This window comes from Osmerus eperlanus, unplaced genomic scaffold (genome assembly GCF_963692335.1).
Source record: "Osmerus eperlanus unplaced genomic scaffold, fOsmEpe2.1 SCAFFOLD_122, whole genome shotgun sequence".
In the NCBI taxonomy this organism is placed as follows: Eukaryota; Metazoa; Chordata; class Actinopteri; order Osmeriformes; family Osmeridae; genus Osmerus; species Osmerus eperlanus.
The window spans coordinates 9,753-36,730 of NW_026911710.1; the positions used below are offsets into that span (position 1 = coordinate 9,753).

At 51.6% G+C, this 26,978-nt stretch overlaps 6 protein-coding genes across 8 annotated transcripts in view; 4 read left to right on the forward strand and 2 right to left on the reverse strand.

Annotated features, from left to right (window-relative positions):
• Nucleotides 1-724: 724 nt before the first annotated feature.
• Nucleotides 725-4,065, reverse strand: tekt4 (tektin 4). Its single transcript, XM_062455850.1, has 6 exons — nucleotides 3,150-4,065; nucleotides 2,938-3,008; nucleotides 2,564-2,707; nucleotides 1,957-2,179; nucleotides 1,367-1,521; nucleotides 725-1,202 (listed from the first exon to the last, which is right to left on the reverse strand). The coding sequence occupies exons 1-6, from the start codon at nucleotides 3,687-3,689 to the stop codon at nucleotides 989-991; spliced, it is 1,347 nt and encodes a 448-aa protein (XP_062311834.1). The 5' UTR covers nucleotides 3,690-4,065; the 3' UTR covers nucleotides 725-988.
• Nucleotides 4,066-4,441: 376 nt separating this feature from the next.
• Nucleotides 4,442-13,027, forward strand: LOC134016491 (cell death-inducing p53-target protein 1 homolog). Of its 2 annotated transcripts, XM_062455854.1 has the most exons (6): nucleotides 4,442-4,501; nucleotides 10,090-10,115; nucleotides 11,572-11,625; nucleotides 11,893-11,934; nucleotides 12,141-12,444; nucleotides 12,554-13,027. In XM_062455854.1, exons 4-6 carry the CDS (start codon nucleotides 11,895-11,897, stop codon nucleotides 12,657-12,659), a joined length of 450 nt encoding a protein of 149 aa, XP_062311838.1. In that variant the 5' UTR covers nucleotides 4,442-4,501; nucleotides 10,090-10,115; nucleotides 11,572-11,625; nucleotides 11,893-11,894; the 3' UTR covers nucleotides 12,660-13,027. The 2 variants fall into 2 exon arrangements, with proteins under 2 accessions (XP_062311838.1, XP_062311837.1); XM_062455853.1 differs by lacking the exons at nucleotides 4,442-4,501; nucleotides 10,090-10,115; nucleotides 11,572-11,625 and adding an exon at nucleotides 10,145-11,051.
• LOC134016490 (cell death-inducing p53-target protein 1 homolog) lies at nucleotides 5,352-8,829 on the forward strand. Its single transcript, XM_062455851.1, has 5 exons — nucleotides 5,352-5,457; nucleotides 6,796-6,846; nucleotides 7,575-7,616; nucleotides 8,214-8,406; nucleotides 8,534-8,829. The coding sequence occupies exons 1-5, from the start codon at nucleotides 5,367-5,369 to the stop codon at nucleotides 8,637-8,639; spliced, it is 483 nt and encodes a 160-aa protein (XP_062311835.1). The 5' UTR covers nucleotides 5,352-5,366; the 3' UTR covers nucleotides 8,640-8,829.
• Nucleotides 13,028-14,868: 1,841 nt separating the features above from the next.
• Nucleotides 14,869-18,401, forward strand: gprc5bb (G protein-coupled receptor, class C, group 5, member Bb). The gene is given in 5 exon segments (XM_062455861.1): nucleotides 14,869-15,637; nucleotides 16,278-16,930; nucleotides 16,932-17,407; nucleotides 17,787-17,899; nucleotides 18,045-18,401. Coding segments are annotated over 5 exon segments (1,299 nt in total). The 5' UTR covers nucleotides 14,869-15,625; the 3' UTR covers nucleotides 18,090-18,401.
• Nucleotides 18,402-19,584: 1,183 nt separating this feature from the next.
• On the forward strand, nucleotides 19,585-22,994 carry knop1 (lysine-rich nucleolar protein 1). 2 transcript variants are annotated; one of them, XM_062455859.1, is made up of 7 exons: nucleotides 19,585-19,698; nucleotides 20,071-20,145; nucleotides 20,292-20,369; nucleotides 20,480-21,751; nucleotides 21,887-21,958; nucleotides 22,345-22,416; nucleotides 22,585-22,994. In XM_062455859.1, exons 4-7 carry the CDS (start codon nucleotides 20,501-20,503, stop codon nucleotides 22,888-22,890), a joined length of 1,701 nt encoding a protein of 566 aa, XP_062311843.1. In that variant the 5' UTR covers nucleotides 19,585-19,698; nucleotides 20,071-20,145; nucleotides 20,292-20,369; nucleotides 20,480-20,500; the 3' UTR covers nucleotides 22,891-22,994. The 2 variants fall into 2 exon arrangements, with proteins under 2 accessions (XP_062311843.1, XP_062311842.1); XM_062455858.1 differs by having other exon boundaries at nucleotides 20,071-20,142; nucleotides 20,295-20,369.
• A 1,360-nt stretch (nucleotides 22,995-24,354) lies between these two features.
• exosc1 (exosome component 1) overlaps nucleotides 24,355-26,978 on the reverse strand; it is a 5,128-nt gene continuing 2,504 nt past the window's right edge. The window contains 6 exon segments of the mRNA XM_062455857.1: nucleotides 24,355-24,509; nucleotides 24,512-24,539; nucleotides 24,541-24,554; nucleotides 26,322-26,346; nucleotides 26,348-26,407; nucleotides 26,574-26,624. Of these exon segments, the coding sequence (XP_062311841.1) occupies nucleotides 24,448-24,509; nucleotides 24,512-24,539; nucleotides 24,541-24,554; nucleotides 26,322-26,346; nucleotides 26,348-26,407; nucleotides 26,574-26,624 (240 nt within the window). The 3' untranslated portion in view covers nucleotides 24,355-24,447.

Consider the following 26,978-nt stretch of genomic DNA (forward strand, 5'->3'; position numbering starts at 1 on the left):
GAGAGGTGGAGATGAAAGAGGCGCTACAGGAGGTTGAGTCGAGGGACAGCAGAGAGAGACAGAGAGGGAGAGAGAGAAAGAGAGGGAGAGAGACAGAGAGAAAGAGAGGGAGATAGACAGAGAGAAAGAGAGGGAGAGAGACAGAGAGAAAGAGAGGGAGAGAGAGACAGAGAGAAAGAGAGGGCGAGAGACAGAGAGAAAGAGAGGGAGATAGACAGAGAGGAAGAGAGGGAGAGAGACAGAGAGAAAGAGAGGGAGAGAGAAAGGGAGAGAGAAAGAGAGGGAGAGAGGGAGAGAGAAAGAGAGACAGAGAGAAAGAGAGAGGGAGAGAGAGGGAGAGAGAAAGAGAGGGAGAGAGACAGAGAGAAAGAGAGAGGGAGAGAGAAAGAGAGGGAGACAGGGAGCTACTACTAGGGTAGCACCTACATGCACACATGTGTACAGCACAGACACACACACAAATATACACACACACACGAGCACAGACACACACACAGATATACACACGAGCACATGCACACACACACTAACACACAACCATTGTTGCGGTGGATCATCATGCATCGCTGACGAGGCGTCTGCTGTGATTGGCTGTTCCATGTCAGTGAACAGCAGATCTCTTCTTCACAGAGACCTGTTGCTACCTGAGGCAGACCCTGGCTCACCCCCGCCCCCGCCTGGCCAGACACAGGTACTGCACGCCGTCTTCCAGGGGAACACACACGCTTTATTACTGACTACAAAACAGCAGCAACTACACAACAAGACACCACACACAGCTGGGAAGCCACACATCACAAAAACCTAGTTTGTCCTGAACTAAAACATTTAAAGACAACCACACACACACAGACACACTACAGCACCCTTGTCACACACACACACACACACACACACTACAGCCCAGCATTATCACATGGGCATCATATATCAATCACACACACCACAACACACACAGACAAGTGTGTGTGTGTGTGTGAGCGGTGCCTCAGTGTCCCGACAGGGCGGTGACGGAGGGGTAGCGGGCACGGTGAGCCAGGCACTTGTGCAGGTCGATGAGCAGGGAGTGCCTCTTACAGCCCAGGTCCTTCTCCAGAGCCATGCGGCTCTGCTCCAGGGAGGCCAGCGAGGCCCGCGCCCCAGACAGCTGCTGCTGCAGGCTGTCCCTCCTGGCCCGGATCTGGGCCTCCTCCTCCACCAGGCTGGGGGGGAGTGCGGATGGGAGGAGGAGGAAGTGGGAAGGGGGGAGAGGGATGAAGGTAGAGGAGAGAGAAAGGGTGAGAGGGGGGTGGGAAGGAGGAAGGGGGATGGGAAATTAAGGTAGAGTGTAAAGTGTGTGTGTGTGTCCGTGTGTGTGTGTGAGTACCTGAGCTGGGGCGGGTCTCTGCAGAGCTCCATGTGGGGCCTGAAGGAGCGCAGGTGCAGCCTGGTCTGGGCCACCCTCAGCGGGGGCTGGGTGTTCTGGAGACTTTGCTGCAGGGACAACACACTCCTCTCCTGGGCCCCCACCTGCTGCAGGACCTACACACACACACACACACAGACATACACACATGCAAATATACACACATACAAATTAGTCTACTTTCACACTGTCTTTCAGTCCTTCTCTTTCATTTGGACTCACAGACACTCTGACATACCTTCTACCTCCCCCAGGTCTCTCCCTCCTACCTCCCCAGGTCTCCCCCCAGGTCTCCCCTCCTACCTCCCCCCAGGTCTCCCCTCCTACCTCCCCAGGTCTCCCCTCCTACCTCCCCAGGTCTCCCCTCCTACCTCCCCAGGTCTCCCCTCCTACCTCCCCAGGTCTCCCCTCCTACCTCCCCCAGGTCTCCTCCTCCTACCTCCCCAGGTCTGCCCTCCTACCTCCCCAGGTCTCCCCTCCTACCTCCCCAGGTCTCCCCTCCTACCTCCCCAGGTCTCCCCCTCCTACCTCCCCCAGGTCTCCCCTCCTACCTCCCCCAGGTGTGTCTCCAGCTGGCTATGTGCGAGGCTGATCTCCTGGCAGCGGTGGCTGAAGGCTCGCTCCACGCAGCTGCTCTGGGCGCGCAGGTCCTCGGCCGTGTCCAGCAGCACGCGCCCCCCCAGCCCCCGCAGCTCCGCGCTGGCCCGCTCCTCACGCAACGCCCCCGCCACGCCCGCCCGCGTGGAGCTCACCCAGGCCTTGCCGTTACTCACCCTGGGGGGGAGGGGGGGGGGGCAGACAGGAGTGTGTGTGCACTCACTGGTCCCGTGCTGCAGCAGAGCTGGCGTGGTACTGTGTGTGTGTGTGTGTGTGTGTGTACTCACTGGTCCTGTGCTGCAGCAGAGCTGGCGTGGTACTGTGTGTGTGTGTGTACTCACTGGTCCTGTGCTGCAGCAGAGCTGGCGTGGTACTGTGTGTGTGTGTGTACTCACTGGTCCTGTGCTGCAGCAGAGCTGGCGTGGTACTGTGTGTGTGTGTGTGTACTCACTGGTCCTGTGCTGCAGCAGAGCTGGCGTGGTACTGTGTGTGTGTGTGTACTCACTGGTCCTGTGCTGCAGCAGAGCTGGCGTGGTACTGTGTGTGTGTGTGTGTACTCACTGGTCCTGTGCTGCAGCAGAGCTGGCGTGGTACTGTGTGTGTGAGCTCATGTTGTTCAAGCGGCCACACTGTTCATCAAGGCTGTAGGCCTGTTCCTTATCAGACCAGTCCAGCTCCAGGGTCTGCTTAGCTTCCCTGTTACTCCTGGCTCACACACACACACACACACACACACACATACACACACACACACACACACATACACACACACACACACACATATATATACACACACACACACCCACACTGACTGCATTTCTACAACTAGTTGGGCTATATGCAAGCAATATTGAAAAGAGAAATTGACCACAAGTTGTGTTCATTTTTCTACCGCTAGAGGGCGCTACTGAACAGTGATCCCGCTGGTGACTCACTTAATCTGACTGACGACCTGACTGTGAGTTCTCTTCAGCAGCGACTGGATGCTTTTGATGAGATCCACCTCCTAAACACACACACAAACACACACACACACACACACCAACTCAATTTATAAACTCAAACTGAATTGTGTCACTCAAGCACGTACATATTCATCGTATACGGGTTAGACTGATAAACAGACACAACAGTTACAGTATCTCACCTTGATAAGTTCCTCCTCCACGCGGTCTTTGACAAGGTCCGGTCCCAGCCGCCGCTCCCGGCAGCTCAGGTTGTCGGTGGCGATGGCGAAGGGTATCTCTGTGGTGTCCAGCGCCTTCTCCAGACGTCTTTTCAGCCCCAGAAGGAGGTCCGTCTCGGCCACCAGCTCTTCGATGTGCCGCTGCAGTTCGGACTTCCAGAAGTGGATGTCTTGTAGTCTCTCTCCCAGGTGCCGCGTGCCCTCCGACTGTGCGCGCAGACTCTCGGCCTCCGCCGCCGAGCTGAAAGCTTTCGACTCGAGGCAAATCTTCTCGGCATGGTTCCGGTCGTTAACGGCTTGGTGGAGGATGGAATAGTTGTTGGAGTGCCACTCTTCCGTGGTGTATTTGGCGGACCGGAATCCCGCGGTCGCTAGCCCAGAGGACGGGTAAAAGTCTTCCTTGACTGTCGCCTCGGGGTCTTTCAGAGGCTGCCCTTCTTGCGCCACATACCGGCTGTCAAAATGAGGCCTGGACACCAAAAGTTCTGACATTTCCGACATTTGGTATTGAGTTTGTGATGTATAATATTAGAAACAACGCAGCCCGTAGAAATATTGTAAAGTTCGACCGAGCAGCGTATTATCGGACGCTGCTGCTGGAGAAATTGGCACCTTGTGTGTGTTTGGACTGCGTTGCCTGGTTACCAGTTGGACAAGTTCCAAACCGAGATGGTCGACCAGGTCGTTCCAAATAAATACGTGAGATAAAACACCGGAGCCTATGATAGGCTGCGTGGAAGTACACACATACAATCACACACTCAAAAACTGCTGATAAGAGTTCACTAGAAAGTAGCTCAGTTGGACTTGTGACTCGCGTACCAGTCTAACGTCGTAAATGTGCAACCTTCAAACCGCGCTTCCAACCGGCGCTGGGATGAATTCCCTAGAACTCTCTGAAAATCTGAATGTATTTCCTTATCCGCCCTCCCCATACAAATCTCACACACCCACATGTGAAAACAAATCTACTCTCCTGGCGTCTAGTGACGTAGCTGTGGAAACATTTGCAGTCAGAGAACTTGTTTCTTAAGAATGATGACTCAATGTATCATGTGTATGTGCGTACATGTGTGTGTGTGTGTGTGTGTGTGTGTTGACCTAGAGAGAAATGAATGAGAAGGAACCACTTCAGCCTGTAATGCAGATAAGATAGGAATCTGGTGAGCACTCAGCACTTCTTCAGTCTCTCTCTCTCTCTTTCTCAGTCACTCCCTCTTTATCTCTCTATCTCTCTCCCTTCCTCTCTCCTTCCCTCATCTCACAGTCTCAGTGTCTCTTGAGCTTGCAGGTAGTAACACCTCTCTACTCATCTCCTCCACCAGGACATACCAAGGTAAGGGGCTGAGGCTCTGACTGTGGCCAGGCTAGGGGGCACCGAGCTGGGCATAGCTGGGCTCGGGAGAGGGGGTCAGAGTGGATCTCTGTAGGGCATTTCCTTCAGCATAGAGGAAATTGTGTTAATGAGTGACCTTAGTTGTTTTAGATAGGAGACGTCTGTGTATGTGTGTGTGTGTGTCTGAGATCGTTTTTATTTTGTGCTGTTCCGTGATATCAGAATGTCAATTTACAAAAGTCTGGTGTAGATGGTGATAATCTGACTTTACTCGTAGACCTGAAATTAAGAAAAGCATGTTTCCAGGTTGAAGCTGAACTTGGTGTCGTCACAGGTTGAAGGACCGTGTTTTCTCCTCACAAGTGCTGAAGAGTGTTTGTTTGGCCACTATGCAAAACAATGTGATCATATCTGCTATGGAAAGAGGATTGAAAGTATTCAAATTGTTTAATTGTTTCTGGTCGTGGTTGAGAATGAACTGGTGTCCTGATATTGGCTTCCACAGACTCTCCCTCTCTTGGACCCAGTTCTGTCACACACTACATCCTCATTTGAAACTATGCTGTCCGACCAGTTACACTGGTGTCAAAACATACCATCCACAAACGTGTCTCATTTCAGAATGAGAATAGAACACTCTGGCGGTGTGTGTGTTTACATGTATGTCTGTGTGTGTGTGTTTATGTGTATGTGTCTGTGATGTTTACATGTATGTCTCTCTGTGTGTGTATGTATGTGTGTGTGTCTGACTCAGTATGATAATAACTCCATCCATCATCCCTTTCCCTCGCTTTGTCTCTCTTTTCCCCCTCCCCCCCCTCTTTCCCCCTCCCCCTACAAGTATGGAGAAGAGCCATGCCCCCCCCCAGGACTTCAACCCTCCCCCCTACCCTGGACCCCCCCCCACAAACCCAGTCTATCCTCCCCAAGCAGGTGAGAACTGCCACTCACTCACTCTCACTCACTCACACTCACTCTCACTCACTCACTCACTCACTCACTCACTCACTCACTCACACTCACTCACACATGTTCACTTACTCACACTCACTCACACTCACTCACACTCACTCACTCACTCACTCACACTCACTCATACATGTTCACTTACTCACACTCACTCACACTCACTCACTCACTCACTCACACATGTTCACTCACTCACACACACTCACTCTCACTCACTCACTCACTCACTCACTCACTCACTCACTCACTCACTCACACATGTTCACTCACTCACACATGTTCACTCACTCACACACACTCACTCACACACACACACTCACTCTCACTCACTCACTCACACATGTTCACTCACTCACACATGTTCACTCACTCACACACACTCACTCACACATGTTCACTCACTCACACACACTCACTCTCTCTCACTCACTCACTCACTCACTCACTCACTCACACATGTTCACTCACTCACACATGTTCACTCACTCACACACACTCACTCACACACACTCACTCTCACTCACTCACTCACTCACACATGTTCACTCACTCACACATGTTCACTCACTCACACATGTTCACTCACTCACACACACTCACTCACTCAGTCACTCACTCACACATGTTCACACACTCACTCACACACACTCACTCACTCAGTCACTCACTCACACATGTTCACACACTCACTCTCACTCACTCTCACTCACTCACTCACTCACTCACTCACTCACTCACACATGTTCACTCACTCACACACACTCACTCACTCACACACACTCACTCACTCACTCACTCACACATGTTCACTCACTCACACACACTCACTCACTCACACACTCACTCACTCACTCACTCACTCACTCACACATGTTCACTCACTCACTCACACACACTCACTCTCACTCACTCACTCACACATGTTCACTCACTCACACACACACACTCACTCACTCACTCACACATGTTCACTCACACACACACACTCACTCACACACACTCACTCACTCACTCACTCACTCACTCACTCACTCACACATGTTCACTCACTCACTCACACACACTCTCACTCACTCACTCACTCACTCACTCACTCACACACACACACACTCACTCTCACTCTCACTCACTCACTCACTCACTCACTCACTCACTCACTCACTCACTCACACACACACACACACTCACGCTCACTCACACATGTTCACTGACATTCACAGACATAGACAACCAACATCTTGCAACTACTTGCAACCAAGCGTCCGCTAAATGACTAAATGTAAATCTTTGTTTCTTTACCAGGTTATCAGCCCCAAATGTACCCTGTGGCCCAATATGCTGCAGCACAACCTGGTAACAACACACACACACACAGGATGTAGTCCAGGGGAAAATACAAAATATTTGTTTTAGACGATCATTTCCTTGCGGGAGAAGTGCTGTCATTAAAGAGCACATATGCACACTCTCACATACACACATGTACACACAGGTCAAAGTGATTTTGAACAAGTTCAGTTGCTGTATAACCAGTCCCCTGATCCAGTAAAAGGGACCACAAGCTAACCAGGGGTGTTGACACACATAGCAGTGAGTGTGTGTGTTACGGTGTGTGTGTGTGTGTGTGTGTGTTATAGTGTGTGTTTGTTATAGTGTGTGTGTGATACAGTGTGTGTGTTACAGTGTGTTACAATGTGTGTTTGTTATACTGTGTGTGTTATAGTGTGTGCACACTATAGTGTGTGTGTTACAGTGTGTGTTATAGTGTGTGTTACAATGTGTGTGTCTTATAGTGTGTGTTACAGTGTGTGTGTGTGTGTTATAGTGTGTGTTATAGTGTGTGTGTGATACAGTGTGTGTGTTACAGTGTGTTACAATGTGTGTTTGTTATAGTGTGTGTGTGTTATAGTGTGTGCACACTATAGTGTGTGTGTTACAGTGTGTGTTATAGAGTGTGTTACAGTGTGTGTGTGTGTGTTATAGTGTGTGTTACAGTGTGTGTGTGTTATAGTATGTGTTACAGTGTGTATGTATTATAGTGTGTGTTACAGTGTGTGTTATACTTCTGATTCTTCTTCCAGGAATGCACTCTGCTGCTCAGGTCTGCACCACACAAACCTCTGGTGAGACACACGCACACACACTCATACATACAGTCTTATACACACACTCTCACACTCTCTCTCTCTCTCTCTCTCTCTCTCTCTCTCTCTCTCTCTCTCTCTCTCTCTCTCTCTCTCTCTCTCTCTCTCTCTCTCTCTCTTTCTCTCACACACACACATGTCACAGTGGACCTTCCTGGTTCAGGGTATGATAACAGGTGTTATACCAATAAGGAAGTGAGTTAACTGCTCTAAGACCAGTACCAAACTTTCTTCTTCTTTACGTAAGAAGAATCTGGAACATTCTGTTTAACATGTAGCCATGGCAGTGACTTTCTCATCCCATAACAGAACTACTGACCTTGGGTGTGTGTGTGTGTGTGTGTGAGGTGTGTGTGTGTGTGAGGTGTGTGTGTGAGGTGTAAAAAGAATCCTGTTATTTGGTCGGTTGCACCTGTGGACTCTAAACCCTTAACTGCGCCCCCCTCCTCTGCTCTGCTCGCTCTCAGGGTAGAACCCTGGTTCTATGGGTTCTCTGGTCTCGTTCTGGTTCGGTTCAAATCTGGTTCTGAAGTCTTAGTTCTGGTTCTGAGTTCTGAGGTGTGGTTCTCTGCACAGTGGTGTCGCAGCCGATGATGCAGCAGCAGGCGATGATGCAGCAGCAGCCAATGGTGGTGATGCATCAGCCGATGCCTTCAGACGTTCCTGGTCAGATGCAGTGTCCTCGGTGCCAGGTCCAGGTTCTGACCCAGACCAAACACACACCTGGAACCCTCGCCTGGGTGGTCTGTGCTTCTCTGGGTGTCTTCTTGTGAGTGAACACACACACACACCTGCACACACACAGACACACACACACACGCCAAAGATATGCGTGCACATACATGAACACATAAACACGTGTACATGGGACACTAAAAACATCTCTCTGTCTCCAGGATTTGGCCCTGCTGTCTGATCCCTTTCTGTGTCGACTCCTGCCAAGACGTGGAACATCGCTGTCCCAACTGTCAGCAAGTCATTCACATCCACAGACGCATGTGAACAAACACACACACACACACACTACACACACACTGTGTGTACTGACAATTCATGTAGCGGCTAATGCTATCTGATGCTAAGTTAGTTTGCTGTTGCTGGTTACAGAAAGCTAGTAAGCTGATTCAAGTATTAGGCTAGATGCTATCTGATGACGGTTAACTGATTCTGCCTACTGAAGGACTTTGTTTAATGTGCTGCTTAATGTGTTCACAACGAACCATCATTGTGTTGCGACAACTTTACCCAATACAAAAACAAATAAAAAGCATTTTCTTTTAACCTTTGCAATGTGGGGGGTCTGAGGCAGTCCGGCAGGCAGTCCTTTGTTTTTGTATGCGGTAAAGTTGTCGCAATATGACGGTGGGTCACAATGACTGAAGGGTCAGAATGACCCGAAGATAACACAAGGGTTAAGACACAATACATGTATGTTGTGGTGTTTTGGTTCCTATCACCTGATTGGGCTATACTGTTTGACATAAGCTTAATATATACATATATTGTGAAAAATAAATGTAAATAATTATCTTCTTCAATAATGGTGTTTCTCTTGTGTTTTACACACACACACACACAAAGACAACTCCTCCTTCTCCCTCCCTCTCTCTCTCTCTCTCTCTCTCTCTCTCTCTCTCTCTCTCTCTCTCTCTCTCTCTCTCTCTCTCTCTCTCTCTCTCTCTCCTCCCCTCCCCTCCCCTCCCCTCCCCTCCCCTCCCATCGCCTCGGGGTCTTTCAGAGGCTGCCCTTCTTGCGCCACATACCGGCTGTCAAAATGAGGCCTGGACACCAAAAGTTCTGCCATTTCCGACATCTGGTATTGAGTTTGTGATGTATAATATTAGAAACAACGCAGCCCGTAGAAATATTGTAAAGTTTGACCGAGCAGCATAATATCGGACGCTGATGCTGGAGAAATTGGCACCTTGTGTGTGTTTGGACTGCGTTGCCTGGTTACTAGTTGGACAAGTTCCAAACCGAGACGGTCGACCAGGTCGTTCCAAATGAATATGTGAGATGAAACACCGGAGCCTATGATAGGCTGCGTGGAAGGCTATGATGTGTGTGTGTGTGTTGACCTAGAGAGAGCTGTATGAGCTGTAAGGGGGCCAGATGGCTGAGCGGTTAGGGAAGCGGGCTATTAATCAGAAGGTTGCCGGTTTGATTCCAGGCTACTTGCCTCGGGGGGAATGAACCTTTACTTACTGTAAGTCGCACACCCTCGATGCCAGGCAGAAACTGAGAAACTATGCTGTCTGACTAGTCACGCTGGTGTCAAAACATACCATGTGTTTATGTGTGTGTGTCTGACTATCCTTCTGCCCAGCCTATCCTCTCCAAGCAGGTGAGGACTACCACACACACACACACACACACACACACACACTCTATATCTCTCCCTCATCTCACAGTCTCAGTGTCTCTTGAGCTCGCAGGTAGTAACACCTCTCTACTCCTCCTCCACCAGGACATACCAAGGTAAGGGGCTGAGGCTCTGACTGTGGCCAGGCTAGGGGGCACCGAGCTGGGCATAGCTGGGCTGGGGAGAGGGGGTCAGAGTGGATCTCTGTAGGGAATTTCCTTCAGCATAGAGGAAATTGTGTTAATGAGAGACCTTAGATGAATACCGTATTTTTCGGAAATAAAGCCGTGGTTTATACCCAGATTTTAAATTTTTCTTGTGGTGGTGCGTCTTATATTTCGATGCGGCTCATAGAACGTTTTTATAACAAAACAACAGCAGAAACACTTTTTTCGTGAATGCTATTTAAATATGAGTTAATTCCCGGGCAATAGAAAACATACATTACGCACTTAACGTATTTTCCGGACTATAAGTCGCACTTTCTTTCATAGTTTGGCTGGTCCTGCAACTTATAGTCAGGTGCGACTTATATATGTTTTTTTCCTCTTCATGACGCATTTTTTGACTGATGCGATTTATACTCCGGAGCGACTTATAGTCCGGAAAATACGATACTTACTTTCGTTTTCGAAGTGTGTTACACAACGGCATGCTGTAAGATCGCCTATACTCGAGCATTGCTTGGTATCATTGTTCCTGTATCAATTGCGGCCTATATTCCAGTGCGGTTTATACTCAGATTATTTTCCGAAAAATATGGTAGTTGTTTTAGATAGGAGACGTCTGTGTGTGTCTGAGAGTTTTTATTTGATGCTGTTCCGTGATATCAGAATGTTAAAGTCTGGTGTAGATGGTGATAATCTGACTTTACTCGTAGACCTGAAAAGAAAAGCATGTTTCCAGGTTGAAGCTGAACTTGGTGTCGTCACAGGTTGAAGGACCGTGTTTTCTCCTCACAAGTGCTGAAGAGTGTTTGTTTGGCTGCTATGCAAAACAATGTGATCATATCTGCTATGGAATGAGGATTGAAAGCAGGGGCGTAGCCACGGGTAGGCCTCAATAAGATTATTCTGGCTATGCCCCTGATTGAAAGTATTCTAATAGTTTCTGGTCATTGTTGAGAATGAACTGGTGTCCTGATATTGGCTTCCACAGAATCTCTTTTGGACCCAGTTCTGTCACACAGTACATCCTTATTCCACTTGGATGTCACAAGACAGATCTAACACACACAATTTCTCACTCACTCACTCACTCACACACACACACTCTCTCTCTCTCTCTCTCTCTCTCTGTCACACACACACACACACACACAAATGAACAGTTGGCACACCCTCGATGCCAGGCTGAAGAGAGGCTATGCTGTCTGACCAGTTACACTGGTTCCAAAACAAACCATCCGAAAACATGCCTCATTGCCTCAATAGGAACACTCTGGCGTTGTGTGTGTGTGTTTATGTGTGTGTGTGTGTTTCTGTGTGTTTATGTGTGTGTGTCTGACTATCCTTCTGCCCAAGCGGGTGAGGACTACCACACACTCACACACACACATTCTTTCTTTTTAAGGTTTTGAGCCTCCACTATATCCTCTTACTCAGCCCAACACCTCAGCACCATCTAGTAACATCCCTAATACACACACACACGTGTCTGTTATAGTGTGTGTGTTACAGTGTGTGTGTTATAGTGTGTGTGTGTTACAGTGTGTGTGTTACAGTGTGTGTGTGTGTTAGAGTGTGTGTGTTATAGTGTGTGTGTGTTACAGTGTATGTGCGTGTTATAGTGTGTGTGTTGTAGTGTATGTTACAGTGAGTGTGTGTTATAGTGTGTGTTACAGTGTGTGTGTTATAGTGTGTGTGTGTGTTATACTTCTGATTTTTCTTCCAGGAATGTACTCTTCTACTCAGGTCTGCACCACACAAACCTCTGGTAAGACATACACACACTCACACACACACACACACACACACACACACACACACACACGATGCCAGGCTGAAACTGAGAGACTATGCTGTGCTTTGTGTCCCTCCTCTGCTCTGCTCGCTCTCAGGGTAGAACCCTGGTTCTATGGGTTCTCTGGTCTGGTTCTGGTTCAAATCTGGTTCTGAAGTCTTAGTTCTGGTTTTTCACAGTGATGCAGCAGCCAGTGATGGTGCAGCAGCCAATGATGGTGCAGCAGCCAATGATGGTGCAGCAGCCAATGATGGTGCAGCAGCCAATAGTGGTGCAACAGCCAATGGTGGTGCAACAGCCAATGGTGGTGCAACAGCCAATGGTGGTGCAGCAGCAGCCAATGGTGGTGATGACTCAGCCGGGGCCTTCAGACGTTCCTGGTCAGATGCAGTGTCCTCGGTGCCAGGTCCGGGTTCTGACCCAGACCAAACACACACCTGGAACCCTCGCCTGGGTGGTCTGTGCTTCCCTGGGTGTCCTCTTGTGAGTGAACACACACACAGACACACACACACCAAAGATATGCGTGCACATACATGAACACACAAACACGTGTACATGGGACACTAAAAACATCTCTCTCTCTCTCCAGGATTTGGCCCTTCTGTCTGATCCCTTTCTGTGTCGACTCCTGCTTGGACGTGGAACATCGCTGTCCCAACTGTCAGCAAGTCATCTACAACTACAGACGCATGTGAACAAACACACACACACACACACACACACACACACACACTACACACACACACACACACACACACACACACACACTACACACACAAAATGTGTGTACTGACAATACATGTAGCGGCTAATGATATCTGATGCTCAGTTAGTTTGCTGTTGTTGGTTACAGAAAGCTAGTAAGCTGATTCAAGTATTAGGCAAGATGCTATCTGATAGCTGTTAACTGATTGTGACTACTGAAGAACTTTGTTTAAAACAAAATACATGTATGTTGTAGTGTTTTGGTTTCGATCACCTGCTTTTGCTATACTGTTAGATATAAGCTTAATATATACATAGATTGTGAAAAATACATTTAAGAAATTATTTTCTTCAATAATGGTGTTTCTATTGTGTTTTACACACACAAACACACACACACGCACACGCACAAAACTCCTTCTCCCCTCTCTCCCCTCCTCTCCTTCCCTTCCCCTCCTCACACACACACATGTAAAAACACACAACTGTGTGTGTAAAACACACAGTCAGACACAGAGGCAGAGTTGAGCCATGTTATTTCTGTTGGGATGCACTACTCCTTCTTGTCCACAGGGGGCACTCTAACATCAGCTGCTGCTGCTATAAAGAGCAACCTGTGGAGTTAGAGCACCACCTAGTCTGTCATCACCAACCAGGGAGGAGCAAACACACACACACACCCAACACACACACACACGCTACAATCCTATCACTAATGAAGCTTGCGCAAGTTCAGACAGGCAAGACCGATCCCTGCACTCGGGCATAATCGTAGTGTACACTACTCACTCCCCCCGCTAAGAACGCCCTACCTTCCCCCGTTCCCTGGTCGGGCGGTCACTGGGGTTCAGGTCGATTAGCGCTCCTGCTATCAATTAATGGCGTCACTTGAAACTGTGTAGTTTGTTCATGCTATCAAGTGCGCGACCCTCCACCACCCCGTCGCCGCCCGGTTCCTGTCTCAGTCTTCGGCTCGATTGGTCGTCGGCTGCCGCCACCTCCACCAGTGGACTCCGTGGGGGATTCTTCTTCGGGCGTTGGGCAGGGGCCCGTTGATCTATATAATTCCCCGTGGGGTTCAAGCTCCAAACACCATAGTACATTTATTAGTCTGTAATAAACATCTTTCACTCATCCCAGGTCTCTCCTGATTGAAATAGAACACATGATGGACACAAGTCACGTGATGGTGATGTTCCAGGTTTGACCCTGGGATGACCCCTGGTTGAATCCCAACTGTAGAAGAGACGGAGAGAGAGAAAAGGGGGAGAGAGGGGAGGACTGGGGAGACAGAAAGGGGATTACAGGACATCCCATACTGCAGCTGACTCAGGTAGAATCCCCCAGTTAGCGCTTCACTCCACAGCCTCTATTTCTGTCTCTCTCTCTCTTCCTCTCTCTCTCCCTTCTTTCCCTGTCTCCAGCCTGTCATTTATGCAGCTGTTGTTGCCATGCTAGTGGAGACATTATTAGACAAGTAGGGCTAATCTGTCATGACGCAGAGTGTGTGTGTGTGTGTGTGTGTCTGGCCCAGCGCCAGCTCTTGCAGGTGCAGGTCTACATTTTGGCAAGTGTTTGTGTGTGTCATAAAGATCTCTTTTGCGGCCCTGTGCTATGAATGCATCACAAGCAATATCATGAAACATCTCCATGAGACACACACACACCACACACACACACCACACACGCACACACACACACACACACACACACACCACACACACACCACACACCACACACACACACCACACACACACACCACACACGCACACACACACACACACACACACACACACACACACACACACACCACACACACACCACACACCACACACACACACACACACACAGCAGAGATTATCCAGGTCTAAAGGGACAGACACTGCCCCTGAGTCAGTACTTTCAGAGTCTTACATAACCCTCCTTAAGACCACACACACACACACACAAGCCCATGTGGAACCACAGTCACCTGTATTTATAATGACCATCCTTCCCTTCTCCCTTCTCTCCTCCTCCCTCATCCCTTCTCTCCTCCTCCCTCATCCCTTCTCCTTTGGACAGCAAGGCTACTCTGCTTGCCAGCTCCTTGTTGGTCTGAAAAACGTTTAATGACGTGTGCATGGGGATACAGCGCGTGAAGGAGGGGTCATGGCGATATGGGGGCTGAATATGGATTGTGGAGAGGACAGTAGAAAGCGCAGACTAATTTTGTGTGGTAGAAATTAAACTGGGGTCAAAGCAACCAGGGTGTCCGGTGTGTGTCGGTGGTCACGCTACCGAGTTGGTCTAGTTGGACATTAACGGCGTCAGAAGAGGCGCGTGGGAGAGACCAGCGCGCTGTTGGCGAGAGAGGCAGCTTCTCAGAGAGGGCTGCTCGAGCCGACGGCTGCACGTGTTACCGTGTACACCCCCGCTAATTTACCGTGAAGGACAGAGAGGGAGAGAGATTTCTGACAGCTCGAGTATATTTGGCTCTGTGGGGGTGTCAAGGCGCGTGCTGAGTTTTGGAGACGTTTTATTTAATTTCTTGGTGGGAGATGCACCTCGTGCCTGCCACAGAGCAACCTGAAGAAAGTAAAATTATTTTCACCACATCTTAAAAGTCGGGGTATTTTAGAAAACAACAGGTCTGGATGCATTAAGGGCATTAGACTGGAGAAATGCCGCCAACCCGGAGAATATCATTTGTAACGGACACGGTCAATTTCTGTCTGTTGGGGGACGAGTCGTGGACCAGATATGGGAATTCAAACGAAATAGTCAACGTGGAAAAGTGAATCACTTGTTAAAACAACCGATTGTGGTTGGCGCACGACTGTGTGCGCGCAGTGTGGATCTGTCCTCGAGCTACGAGGGACATATCGATAGAAAGCGGACGCAATGATGTGAAGCTCTCTCGCTCCCAAGGACGCTGTATTTCCAACAGTTTAACAGTGGGAATTCAAAGTTCGGGATGTCATCGAAGGTAAGTTGGAGTGTTAGTTTCGCTATTTGAATTGTGTGAATGTGTATAATTGCAGAATGATGCAAGCAGATGCATTTTGTGTTGTTACTGTCTTACGGTAAAACATCTACTAAAAACTTATACTAGTAGAATAACCGCCTTGCTTGGCATAACATAACGACACCTCTCGCTCATGGTCACGCACCTTGACCCCACCCACACAGGTAGCCTATTTCCACTACCTGTCCCGTATTATATCATCCTTGCGTTGTGTTTAAGTGTGTGTGTCATGTTATGTAAACCCTGTGCAGAGCTATGTAGGGCAGCCCACGCTGTTACTTGTTTCTATGGATACCAGTGTCCCGGCTCCGATGTGTGGGCTGATGAAATCTCAGCTGTCTTTGTTGTGTGTGTTTGTGTGTATGTGTGTTTGTGTGCATATGTTTGTGTGTATGTGTGTTTGTGTGCATGTGTTTGTGTCTGCAGGTTCAACCTGACTCTAAAGTTTTCTTCTTTTTCTTTATCTCCATCCTTTTATTTTTCTACTTTACGACCCCTCTCCCCCCCTCTCCCACCTCCCCTCCCTCTCTCTCTCTCTCTCTCTCTCTCTCTCTCTCTCTCTCTCTCTCTCTCTCCTACCTTCCTCCCCCCTCTCTCTCAGATGCCCCTCCCTCTCCTCCTCCTCCTGTCCCTCGCCCGCTGCGGCTCCTCCCAGAACCCCGCCGCCCCTCCCCCCCACGGGTGTGGCTCGGACGTGGCCCCGCCCTACCGCGCCCTCTGCGACCTGGAGGCGGTGTGGGGCGTGGTCCTGGAGGGCGTGGTCTGCGGGGGCATCCTCACCTCCCTGGTCCTCTCCCTGGTGCTGCTGGGGCGTCGGCGCTACGTCCGTGACCCAGGACAGCTCTCCGGCCTGGGCCCGCTGCTCCTCCTGCTGGCCTCCCTCCTGGGGCTCTTCTCCCTGGCCCTGGCCTTCTTGGTGGGCCGCAGCCCGGCCCTGTGCCTGCTCCGCCGGGCCCTCTGGGGCCCCCTGCACGCCCTGTGCTTCTCCAGCCTGGTGACCCAGGGCGTGAGGCTGAAGAGGCTGGTGTCCGGGCATCGCAGCCCATCCGGAGGCACCCTGGCTGGGGCGGCCCTGGGGCTGGCTCTGGTCCAGGGGATCGTCTCCGGGGAGTGGGTGTTGCTGACGGTGGCCAGGGAGGGTCACTCGGCCTGCGACTACCCCCCGCTGGACTTTGCCCTGGTGTGCGGCTTCGCCCTGGCGCTGTTGCTGGTCGCCATGACGCTGGCGCTGGCTGTCGTGCTGTGTGGGGGCGGGGGGGGGGGAGGACGAGGGGGGGGAGGCTGGGGAAGTGGAAGGGGAGAAGAGGCGCTGGAGGTGTAACGGAGTGTGGCTCTTCCTGGCCTGCCTGGCCTCCGCCCTGCTGTGGGTCGGCTGGCTGGGCTTCTATCTCTATGGCGACCCGGCGCTGAAGGCAGGGTCGAGGGCGCGGGGGAGGGGGAGGGCGCGGGCGGCGGGGGCGTGGCGCGGGGGAGGGGGAGGAGGGGGGGCGGAGTGGGACGAGCCGGCGCTGGCGGTGGCATTGGTTTCGCAGGGCTGGGTCCTCCTGCTCTTCCATGCCATCCCAGAAGCCCACCTGTGCCTGCGGAGCACCGCCCAGGCGGACGACCACAGTTACCACGACAGCGGTCAGCCCACGCTGACGCGGCGCTTCCCGGAGGACACGCCCCCGCACCCGCTACGCGTCTACGGGGCGGAGAACCAAGCCTTCTCCATAGAGGAGCACAGCGCAGGTGAGGGGCAGGGCGGGCGTGTGTGTGTGGGGGGGGGGGGAGCGTATGTGTGGGGGGGGGGGGAGCGTATGTGTGGGGGGGGGAGCGTGTGTGTGTGGGGGGAGCTTGTGTGTGTGTGTGGGGTGGGGGGGGAGCGTGTGTGTGTGTGTGGGGGGGAGCGTGTGTGTGTGTGTGGGGTGGGGGAGTGTGTGTGTGTGTGTGTGGGGTGGGGGAGCGTGTGTGTGTGTGTGGGGGGGGGGAGCGTGTGTGTGCTCGTTTGTGATTTTACTGTGTATGTTTGATGGGGGCATTTCACATGCATGTATGTTGGTGTGTTGAGTGACCTGTCTATGAACACCCCTCTGTATTCTGACATGTTCTCTCCCTGACTGGCTCTCAGCTCTCAGAGGTGGAGCATACCATAATGGCCACGGGGGGATTCGTCCTGGCATCCCTTTCAGAGGCCATGTTTACCAACCAACTGAGATGGCCCTGGTGATGAACGGTGGGACGGTGAGTGAGTTGAACACACAGACACACGCGCGCGCACGCACGCACATGCACACGCACGCACACACACACACACACACACACACACACACACACACACACACACACACACACACACACCCTACTAACCCGTGCCTGTGTGTCCCAGATGCCCACAGCTCCTGTGAACTACACGGGCCGTCAACTTTGGTGAGGGTACCCCGTCTCCAAGGCAACAGGGTCTCCAGGGTTCTGGAACGTGTGAGGCCCCCCTCACCGCCCCCCTCACCGCCCCCCTCACCGCTCACCTCACCGCCCCCCTCACCGCCCCCCTCACCGAACAGCTCAGAGAAATGGCAGGATTGTGAGATAGAGAGATGAAGTAGGGAGACATCAAAGATACTCATAAAGATGATTGTGTAGTATAGACAGTTTATTTCTCCCACCCCTCTCCCCACCCCCTCTCTCCCCACCCCCTTTCTCCCCACCCTTCCTTAACTTTGTCTGAATGTTTAAAGCCTTTTCCTGACGGCACTTTTCACACGTTTTTTTCAAGCTCTGTCTTCTTAAGGCTTACAATCTTCTTAAGATTACAGCAACAGTGTATTCTAGACGTTTCTGGAACTGCAGGGTATTTGTATAATTATCCGTGTTCAAATTATATTTATGTGAACGCGGTATTGCACAGGTGTAGTATTAGTACTTTGAAAGGAACTTTTGAGTCATCGCTGAAAGGATTTGCACAAAATGTTGTATATTTCCAAATGAGCTTTTCGCTTTGATATTTTTATGTTCTGTACACGTTTCCAAACTCCCCTGCTGTACTTAAATGGACTTGTCCACTGCCTCTTTCTCCCTATGGTGCTGTGACCTGGACTAACCTATAGCGGTTAACTAATAGGGAGATTATGTTCTGTATTAGTGAATTTGCTATGGCAGAGCATGTTCTCGTAACGCTTATGATGTCTGTTGTGTTTGAAGCACAAAACCTCTTTCAAATAAAGTAATAAGATCAGAGTTATGGTTATATTCAATAAAAGTGATTTTAAGAGACTCAATAGAGACTGTCTTACGTCTACTAAAAACTTCTACTAGCGGAACCCGCTTTGCTTGGCATAACTGACCACACCTCTCGCTCATGGTCACGCACCTCGACCCAGACTCGGTTGTTTTACACCTGCTGTGTGTGTATTCATTCAGCCTTTTTATCCAAATGCATGTGTCTAAATTGGTAATTTAATTTGCAACCATTGGGAGTTTGAACCTGCAAACTCTTTATTTGCAGTTAAATGCTCTAGCTGAAGAGAACAGAAGTATACCCAATAATAATAAACCAATCCCCTGTTAACATGCTAAACTTTCACCAGGTAAACGTCCTGATTGATACTGACCTTGGTCAGGTTGTGTAATCCTGTATACTAGCGTGCATGTCTTGGTGTTTACACTGATAACTGACTTATTCAGCTAATCTAAAGGCTCACCATCAGCTGGGGGGTTTGTTGCCATGGTGATTCAGGGTGGTCATGACCCGAGTGAGCAGGTCAGGGCCGGGTCATCAGCAGAACCAGCACGACCTCTGGACACACACGCGAGAGAGAGAGAGAGAGAGAGAGAGAGAGAGAGAGAGAGAGAGAGAGAGAGAGAGAGAGAGAGAGAGAGAGAGAGAGAGAGAGACTGTTAGTGTGTGTCTGTGAGAGAAAGGAAGGGGGCGTGTTGAAGAGTAACTCGTTGCTAAGGTCAGAAGTGACGCTTTGCGGGTTACCAAGGAAGCTAAATGCTATATATCCGGGTCGGGAAACTACGTTTCCACGTGAGGCGACAAAGTAAGTGAAGTTTTGCAATGCTTTTTAACAATAAAAACTTTAATAATCTTACGTTATGTAATTTAATTATGTTGTAGTTATGAAGGCATTGCAGTGTTTATGAAAACTGGTAATGTAAAGCCTTTTAAAGTACATTAGTATGACGTTATGTTTAGCTAGCGATGCTAGCTTGCGATAATAGCTAGATTGATTAGACTCGTTCTAGACTATAGCATAAGGACACATGTAGGGAGGTTGATAAGGACGCTTGCAGCTTTAAAACAACAATATCGTTTTTGTGGGATATTTGGTGAGCTAAATCGTTGTGACACGGCATAGTTAGCTAGCTAGTGAGCATAAGATGCAATGTGACCGCGTTTCTGTTTCTTGAAGACGGCGGCTGATAAAGACGTGATCTTTGTGTCGGAGAGATTGGCACGTTCCCCTAAGAGCGTCATTAATCAGGTACACTATGCTTGATCTAATCATACATCACGACATACTGACAATGTCTGGTTTGTTTTACAACCCACGCGGTGAATGTTTTCATGCTAGTTTTAAGTTAAGAAGGCTCTCGTGGTGAATGACGGTTATGACGAGGCTCTTGTTCTCTCCAGGCGAGACTTAGAGCGCTACAGCAAGACATCGATAAAGAGTCACAGCCAACACCTGCTAGCAGTGGCAGACCATTGGTATGATTCTCTCACTCACTCACTCTCACTCTGACAAGGCAGATCTAACAAACACACACACCTTCCCAGTGTCAGTATAGTCGTCATGTGAGCGTTCTCTTTCTTCTCAGGTCCAAGCACACACGAAGAGGATGGTTGCCTTGGAGATAGCTCGGTCGAAAAAGAAGGCGGGTGCGTCCGCGGTGAAGCAGGAGGACCCTGCGACCGCGGGGGACGGCCCCGCCAAGAAAGACAAGAAGAAGAAACCCAGGAACGGGCAGGACACTCCGGCTGCAGTCGGAAAAAATCCCTCCACAGACGACGGGAGCGTGAAGAAGAAGACCGTAAACCGAGAGGGAGGAGAGCAGCTGAGGGAGGAGGTGAAGGAGCCGTCGGGCTCTGTGGCCGGTAACAAAGGGGTCGAAAGGAAAAATAACAAAGGCGGACCGAGCGGCAAAAATGACAAAGTATCCCGAGCGCCCGACGCCAACACTGTGGACCCAAACACGGAGGTGAAGGAAGGAGGAGTGGAAAACCAACAGGGGTCGAAGAGGAAGAAGAAGAAGAAAAAGAGTGAAGAAGTCCAGTCAGCGACCAGCGAGGAGGTGATCATCATCGAAGACGACGACGAAGGGAGGGAAGCGGGGCCCGACCCCGGGGTGAAGAAGAAGAGCAGGAAACAGACGACAGGAAGAGGGGACAAAGAGGAGGACGGAACGAGAGGGGAGAGGAGGAGGAGGAAGAAGAAGGCCTCGGAGGAGATCTCCGGAGCCCTCCAGCTCTCCTTGGAAGAAGAGGAGGGAGAGGCGGGGAAGAGGAGGAGGGGGACTCAAACAGAGAACAGACAGAAGGTAAAGACGGAGGAGGGGAGCGGCGGAGGGGCGGAGGAGGGGATGGGGAAGAAAAAGAGAAAACGAGAGGGAGTGGATTTGGCGAAGGAGGAAGTGGAGGCAACAGAGGTACAGGAAGTGCCGAGAAGCTGCAAGAAGAAGAAGAAGAATCTGCAGAAGAAGAGAGAGGAGTCCTCCAGCAGCCCTGCAGACACCGCAGGGATGGAGGAAACGGTGGAGGAGAAGAGGAAGAAGAAGAAGATGGGGAAATCCTCCACACATCTGGAGGAAGAGGGTGACAAAGTGATTCTGATAGAAAACGGAGAGCCGGCGAAAAAGAAAAAAGCAGTCCCAAAGCCGAAGGAGGGAAAGAGCGAGGGAGCGGATGTCAAGGAAACAAAAGAGAAGAAGAAAAGGAAGAAGAGGGAGGAGGAGACGGAGGAGGAAACGCCAGACAAGGTGGCTTCTGAGGAAGGCTGCCCTCCTTTAAAAACACCGAAGAAGAAGAAGAAGAAGAAAGGGGAGACTCCAGTGAAGATGAAGATCGAGAGGGAAGACTCACAGGACATAGAGGTGAGGGGGTCATTCAAGTTCAGAGGTCAGAGGTTATTACAGTTCTGTTGAGCCCCTCATGTTGTCAGCACATCAGTAAATGATCTGCCGTTAGTATTGGATGAATCTCACAGTAAGTGTTGTGTTGACCTGCAGACTCCAGGCCAGGTGGAGGTGCTCTTCCTGTCGGAGAAGCGGGGCAACACCGACGAGGTCACCGTCAACCAGGTACACGCTTCCTGATCCCCTCTCTCTGGCCCCGCCCAGATCTACTCACAGGTCCAATCAGCTGGTTCTTAGGCCAGTCCCGTCCAATCCCATGTCCGTGATGTCGTTATGACTGGAGAACAGCCTTCGGGAGATCTGCCGTTAACCCTGGGTTGTTGTGATGTGATCTTGCTGTTCATTTATGAATAAAATAATCTAAATCTCTGTGCTTTCACACTTCTGTCACACACACAGCTGAATGTGCATACTGTGACGTATCAACAAACAAAACGATACTCTGCTCGTAGAAAACACAACACACAACCCCTTTCAAAGCATTGCATGAAACTGAGAAAAACGAGCGTTGGCCTGGTGCACGGTGGGTAATGTAGTTGTTGTGTTTGTAGGCGAGGAGGCTGGCCCTGCAGAGGGAGGTGGACCAGGAGTCACACCCGAACGCTCCAGCAGCAGCTACAGCGGTCAGTATCCCCCGGTTACCTGGTCGCCAGGTCCGAAACCCCCCTGGTCCTGGAGAGAGACCCTCCAGACTGGTGTCCGACCTGACTCACCCACCACACACGGTATGAGCTGGTTCTATGGCTTTGTGAAATAAGAGACAAGCTAACTTCCTGCTGTTCTGTTCTCAGGCGCTGGGGCAGTGGACCTCCGCCCAGTTCGACAGCACCGACAAACGGGAGAAGTTCCTGCGTTTGATGGGCGGCTTCAAGAAGGGCTCTCAGCCAGTGGCAGCGAGCGGGGGGCGGGCCAACATGGCACTGGGGAAGGAGGGGCAGCAGAGCCTGCAGCAGGGGCTTCTGGGGGAGTTTGAGCGCGCTCAATCGCGATGGATGGACTTTGGCGGCAAGGGGGCGGGGCTTGGGTTCTCTGCGCCGTCCAATAAGAAGTTCTCCATCGACGCTGACGCCCGGCGATCCGTCCGCTTCGATGACTGAGTGTGTGTGTGTGTCACTGTGTGAATGAGGGGATGTGGAAATACTATCCAGGGTTAGAGCAAGGCCTGCCTGTGTGTGTGTATACAGTGTGTGTATAGTGTGTGTGTGTGTATACAGTGTGTGTGTGTCTGTGTGTATACAGTGTGTGTGTGTCTGTGTGTATACAGTGTGTGTATAGTGTGTGTGTGTCTGTGTGTATACAGTGTGTGTGTGTCTGTGTGTATACAGTGTGTGTGTGTCTGTGTGTATAGTGTGTGTGTGTCTGTGTGTATACAGTGTGTGTGTGTCTGTGTGTATACAGTGTGTGTGTGTCTGTGTGTATACAGTGTGTGTGTGTCTGTGTGTATACAGTGTGTGTGTGTCTGTGTGTATACAGTGTGTGTGCGTATACACAGTGTGGTGTGTGTGTCTGTGTGTATACAGTGTGTGTGCGTATACAGTGTGTGTGTGTGTCTGTGTGTATACAGTGTGTGTGCGTATACAGTGTGTGTGCGTATTACACAGTGTGTATACAGTGTGTGTGTGTCTGTGTGTATACAGTGTGTGTGTGTATACAGTATGTGTGTGTGTGCATACAGTCCACTTCTACGTGAACACAGCCAGGAGGATGTGAGTAGCTGGCAGCTGATAGGTCAGTCTGAGCTGACCAACATGGACGCCACATGGTCGGTGCTCGGTTGCCCACGGTAACGGCAGAGCAGCGTATTATGGGGTGTGGAGTTCCACAGGACAGAGTACACAGACCCTGGTTTGTGTGGTTAAGTTGTCGCTTTTATTCCCCACAATCATGTGACCTTCCTGGATTTTGTTCAGAGAAAGTAAAAGCCCGAACAGGATAACGAAACAGAGAGGATGAAAAAAATACATTCTTTGAAATAAAAAAGGAAAAAAGAAAAGAAAGTTGTTTCTCATGTTTTGTAGCAAGGTCATGAGCTCTTCAGGAAGAGGGCCACTTCCTGTCGACATACCTCCCCATCCCCAGAGAGAGAGCGTTGACTAACCTGAACTTACACAACAGACCTCACCTGCCTTCCATCTAACTCACCTGTGTGAGGCAACAAAATCAACCGTGTGTTTGTCATGCAGTAAACATGTGACCAGCACAGCTGCCGATACACACACAACAAACATTGCCATCTCACACACTTATTTTCCCAATAACAGCATAAAGGGAAGTAAAAAAACTACGAACTACCTCTTTAATCGAGGTAAGTTGTGTGTCAGGGGTGACAGAGTGGGTGTGCAACCTCAGTAAAGCACAAGCTAGCTCGCTCTCTCTCTGGTTGTGTTCAGACTGCTACAGCGTGGATGGGCCTTCAGGCACGTCCTTGAGCAGTGTCTGTAGTCGAGCTGGAACACTGCCTGGGGTCAGGGGTCACACCTGAGGGTTCCAGACAGGAAGTGAGCTCATGAACATGAGGCTCTCTCCAACATCACCTGTGGTTTCTTCTGTATAATGTAGTCTGTGTGTGTGTGTTAGAATGGTAAGTAGAAGCTGTGTGTTCCCTGGTAGAGGAGGGGGGTGGGGTAGGGGTGGGCTGCTGCGGCTGCAGCCCCTCACGCCTGCAGGTACTCCGGCTGCACCCTCGCCACCTTGCGGAACTCCTTGGAGTGCGTCTGGGACACTGCATCTCACACCAGCTGATAGGGCACCATCTGGGCTCCTGAGGGAGGGGGTGGAGGAGAGGAGGAGGGAGGGAGAGGAGGAGGAGAGGTGGAGGGAGGGAGGGAGGGAGAGGTGGAGGGAGGGAGGGAGGGAGAGGAGGAGGAGAGGTGGAGGGAGGGAGAGGAGGAGGAGAGGTGGAGGGAGGGAGGGAGGGAGAGGAGGAGAGGTGGAGGGAGGGAGGGAGAGGAGGAGAGGTGGAGAGGTGGAGGGAGGGAGGGAGGGAGAGGAGGAGAGGTGGAGGGAGAGGAGGAGGAGAGGTGGAGGGAGGGAGGGAGAGGAGGAGAGGTGGAGGGAGGGAGGGAGAGGAGGAGAGGTGGAGGGAGGGAGGGAGGGAGAGGAGGAGGAGAGGTGGAGGGAGGAGGGAGAGGAGGAGAGGTGGAGGGAGGGAGGGAGGGAGAGGAGGAGGAGAGGTGGAGGGAGGGAGGAGAGGAGGAGAGGTGGAGGGAGGGAGGGAGGGAGAGGAGGAGGAGAGGTGGAGGGAGGGAGGGAGAGGAGGAGAGGTGGAGGGAGGGAGGGAGGGAGAGGAGGAGAGGAGGAGAGGTGGAGGGAGGGAGGAGAGGAGGAGGAGAGGTGGAGGGAGGGAGAGGAGGAGAGGTGGAGGGAGGGAGAGGAGGAGGAGAGGTGGAGGGAGGGAGGGAGGGAGAGGAGGAGGAGAGGTGGAGGGAGGGAGGGGAGGAGAGGTGGAGGGAGGGAGAGGAGGAGGAGAGGTGGAGGGAGGGAGGGAGGGAGAGGAGGAGGAGAGGTGGAGGGAGGGAGGGAGGGAGAGGAGGAGAGGTGGAGGGAGGGAGGGAGGGAGAGGAGGAGAGGGAGTGAGGAGGGAGGGAGAGGAGGAGAGGTGGAGGGAGGGAGGGAGGGAGAGGAGGAGAGGGAGGGAGGGAGGGAGAGGAGGAGGAGAGGTGGAGGGAGGGAGAGGAGGAGGAGAGGTGGAGGGAGGGAGAGGAGGAGAGGGAGGGAGAGGTGGAGGGAGGGAGAGGAGGAGAGGGAGGGAGGGAGGGAGAGGAGGAGGAGAGGTGGAGGGAGGAGGGAGGGAGAGGAGGAGGAGAGGTGGAGGGAGGGAGGGAGGGAGAGGAGGAGGAGAGGTGGAGGGAGGGAGGGAGGAGGGAGGGAGGGAGAGGAGGAGGAGAGGTGGAGGGAGGGAGGGAGGGAGGAGGAGGAGAGGTGGAGGGAGGGAGAGGAGGAGAGGGAGGGAGGGAGGGAGGGAGGGAGAGGAGGAGGAGAGGTGGAGGGAGGGAGGGAGGGAGAGGAGGAGGAGAGGTGGAGGGAGGGGGAGGGAGGGAGAGGAGGAGGAGAGGTGGAGGGAGGGAGGGAGGGAGAGGAGGAGGAGAGGTGGAGGGAGGGAGGGAGGGAGGGAGAGGAGGAGGAGAGGTGGAGGGAGGGAGGGAGGGAGGGAGAGGAGGAGGAGAGGTGGAGGGAGGGAGGGAGGAGGGAGAGGAGGAGGGAGGGAGAGGAGGAGAGGGAGGGAGGGAGGGGAGGGAGGGAGAGGAGGAGGAGAGGTGGAGGGAGGGAGGGAGGGAGAGGAGGAGGAGAGGTGGAGGGAGGGAGGGAGGGAGAGGAGGAGGAGAGGTGGAGGGAGGGAGGGAGGGAGAGGAGGAGGAGAGGTGGAGGGAGGGAGAGGAGGAGAGGGAGGGAGGGGGAAAGAGCAGAGGGAGGGAGTGGGGGGGAGAAAGAGAGGAGAGAGGAAAGAGATATAAAACACGTTGAGACTTCCGTCCGTGTATCTGTACGTGATTTTATAAAGTTTTGTAAATAAAGGTGTGTGTCTGACCAGCCTCGCTGTGAGCCACCACCACCGCCCAGCTCGTTCTCCCCCGTCGTCAACAGGTAGTTGGACTGGACGTCTCCCAGCGAGATCTGAGCTCACGGGTCAAAGGTCAACACAAGGACACACACACAGGCCATATCCACCCCACATCTTACAGCTGGAAGCCAGGTCGGCTCAGTGGAGGGTCGCCATGGGTACAAAGGCGAGCGCACCAAGCGGGTGGGCCAATCAGAGCTTGTCTCAGTGGAAGGATACGACTTTGGCCAAAACGATGTCTCCAGGACGAAAGCTCTTATACACCTCCACCTGCCCAGAGAGGGATGAGGAGAGGGGATGAGGAGAGAGGGATGAGGAGAGAGGGATGAGGAGGGAGGGATGAGGAGAGAGGGATGAGGAGAGAGGGATGAGGAGAGAGGGGGTGGGGAGAGAGGGATGGGGAGAGAGGGATGAGGAGGGATGAGAGAGAGGGATGAGGAGAGAGGGATGAGGAGGGATGAGGAGAGAGGGATGAGGAGAGAGGGATGAGAGAGAGGGATGAGGAGGGATGAGGAGAGAGGATGAGGAGAGAGGGATGAGGAGAGAGGGAGGGATGGAGAGAGGGTGGATGGGAGAGAGGGATGGGATTCCTGAAGGTTTGTCTGTATGTGTGTAGGTGAGGTG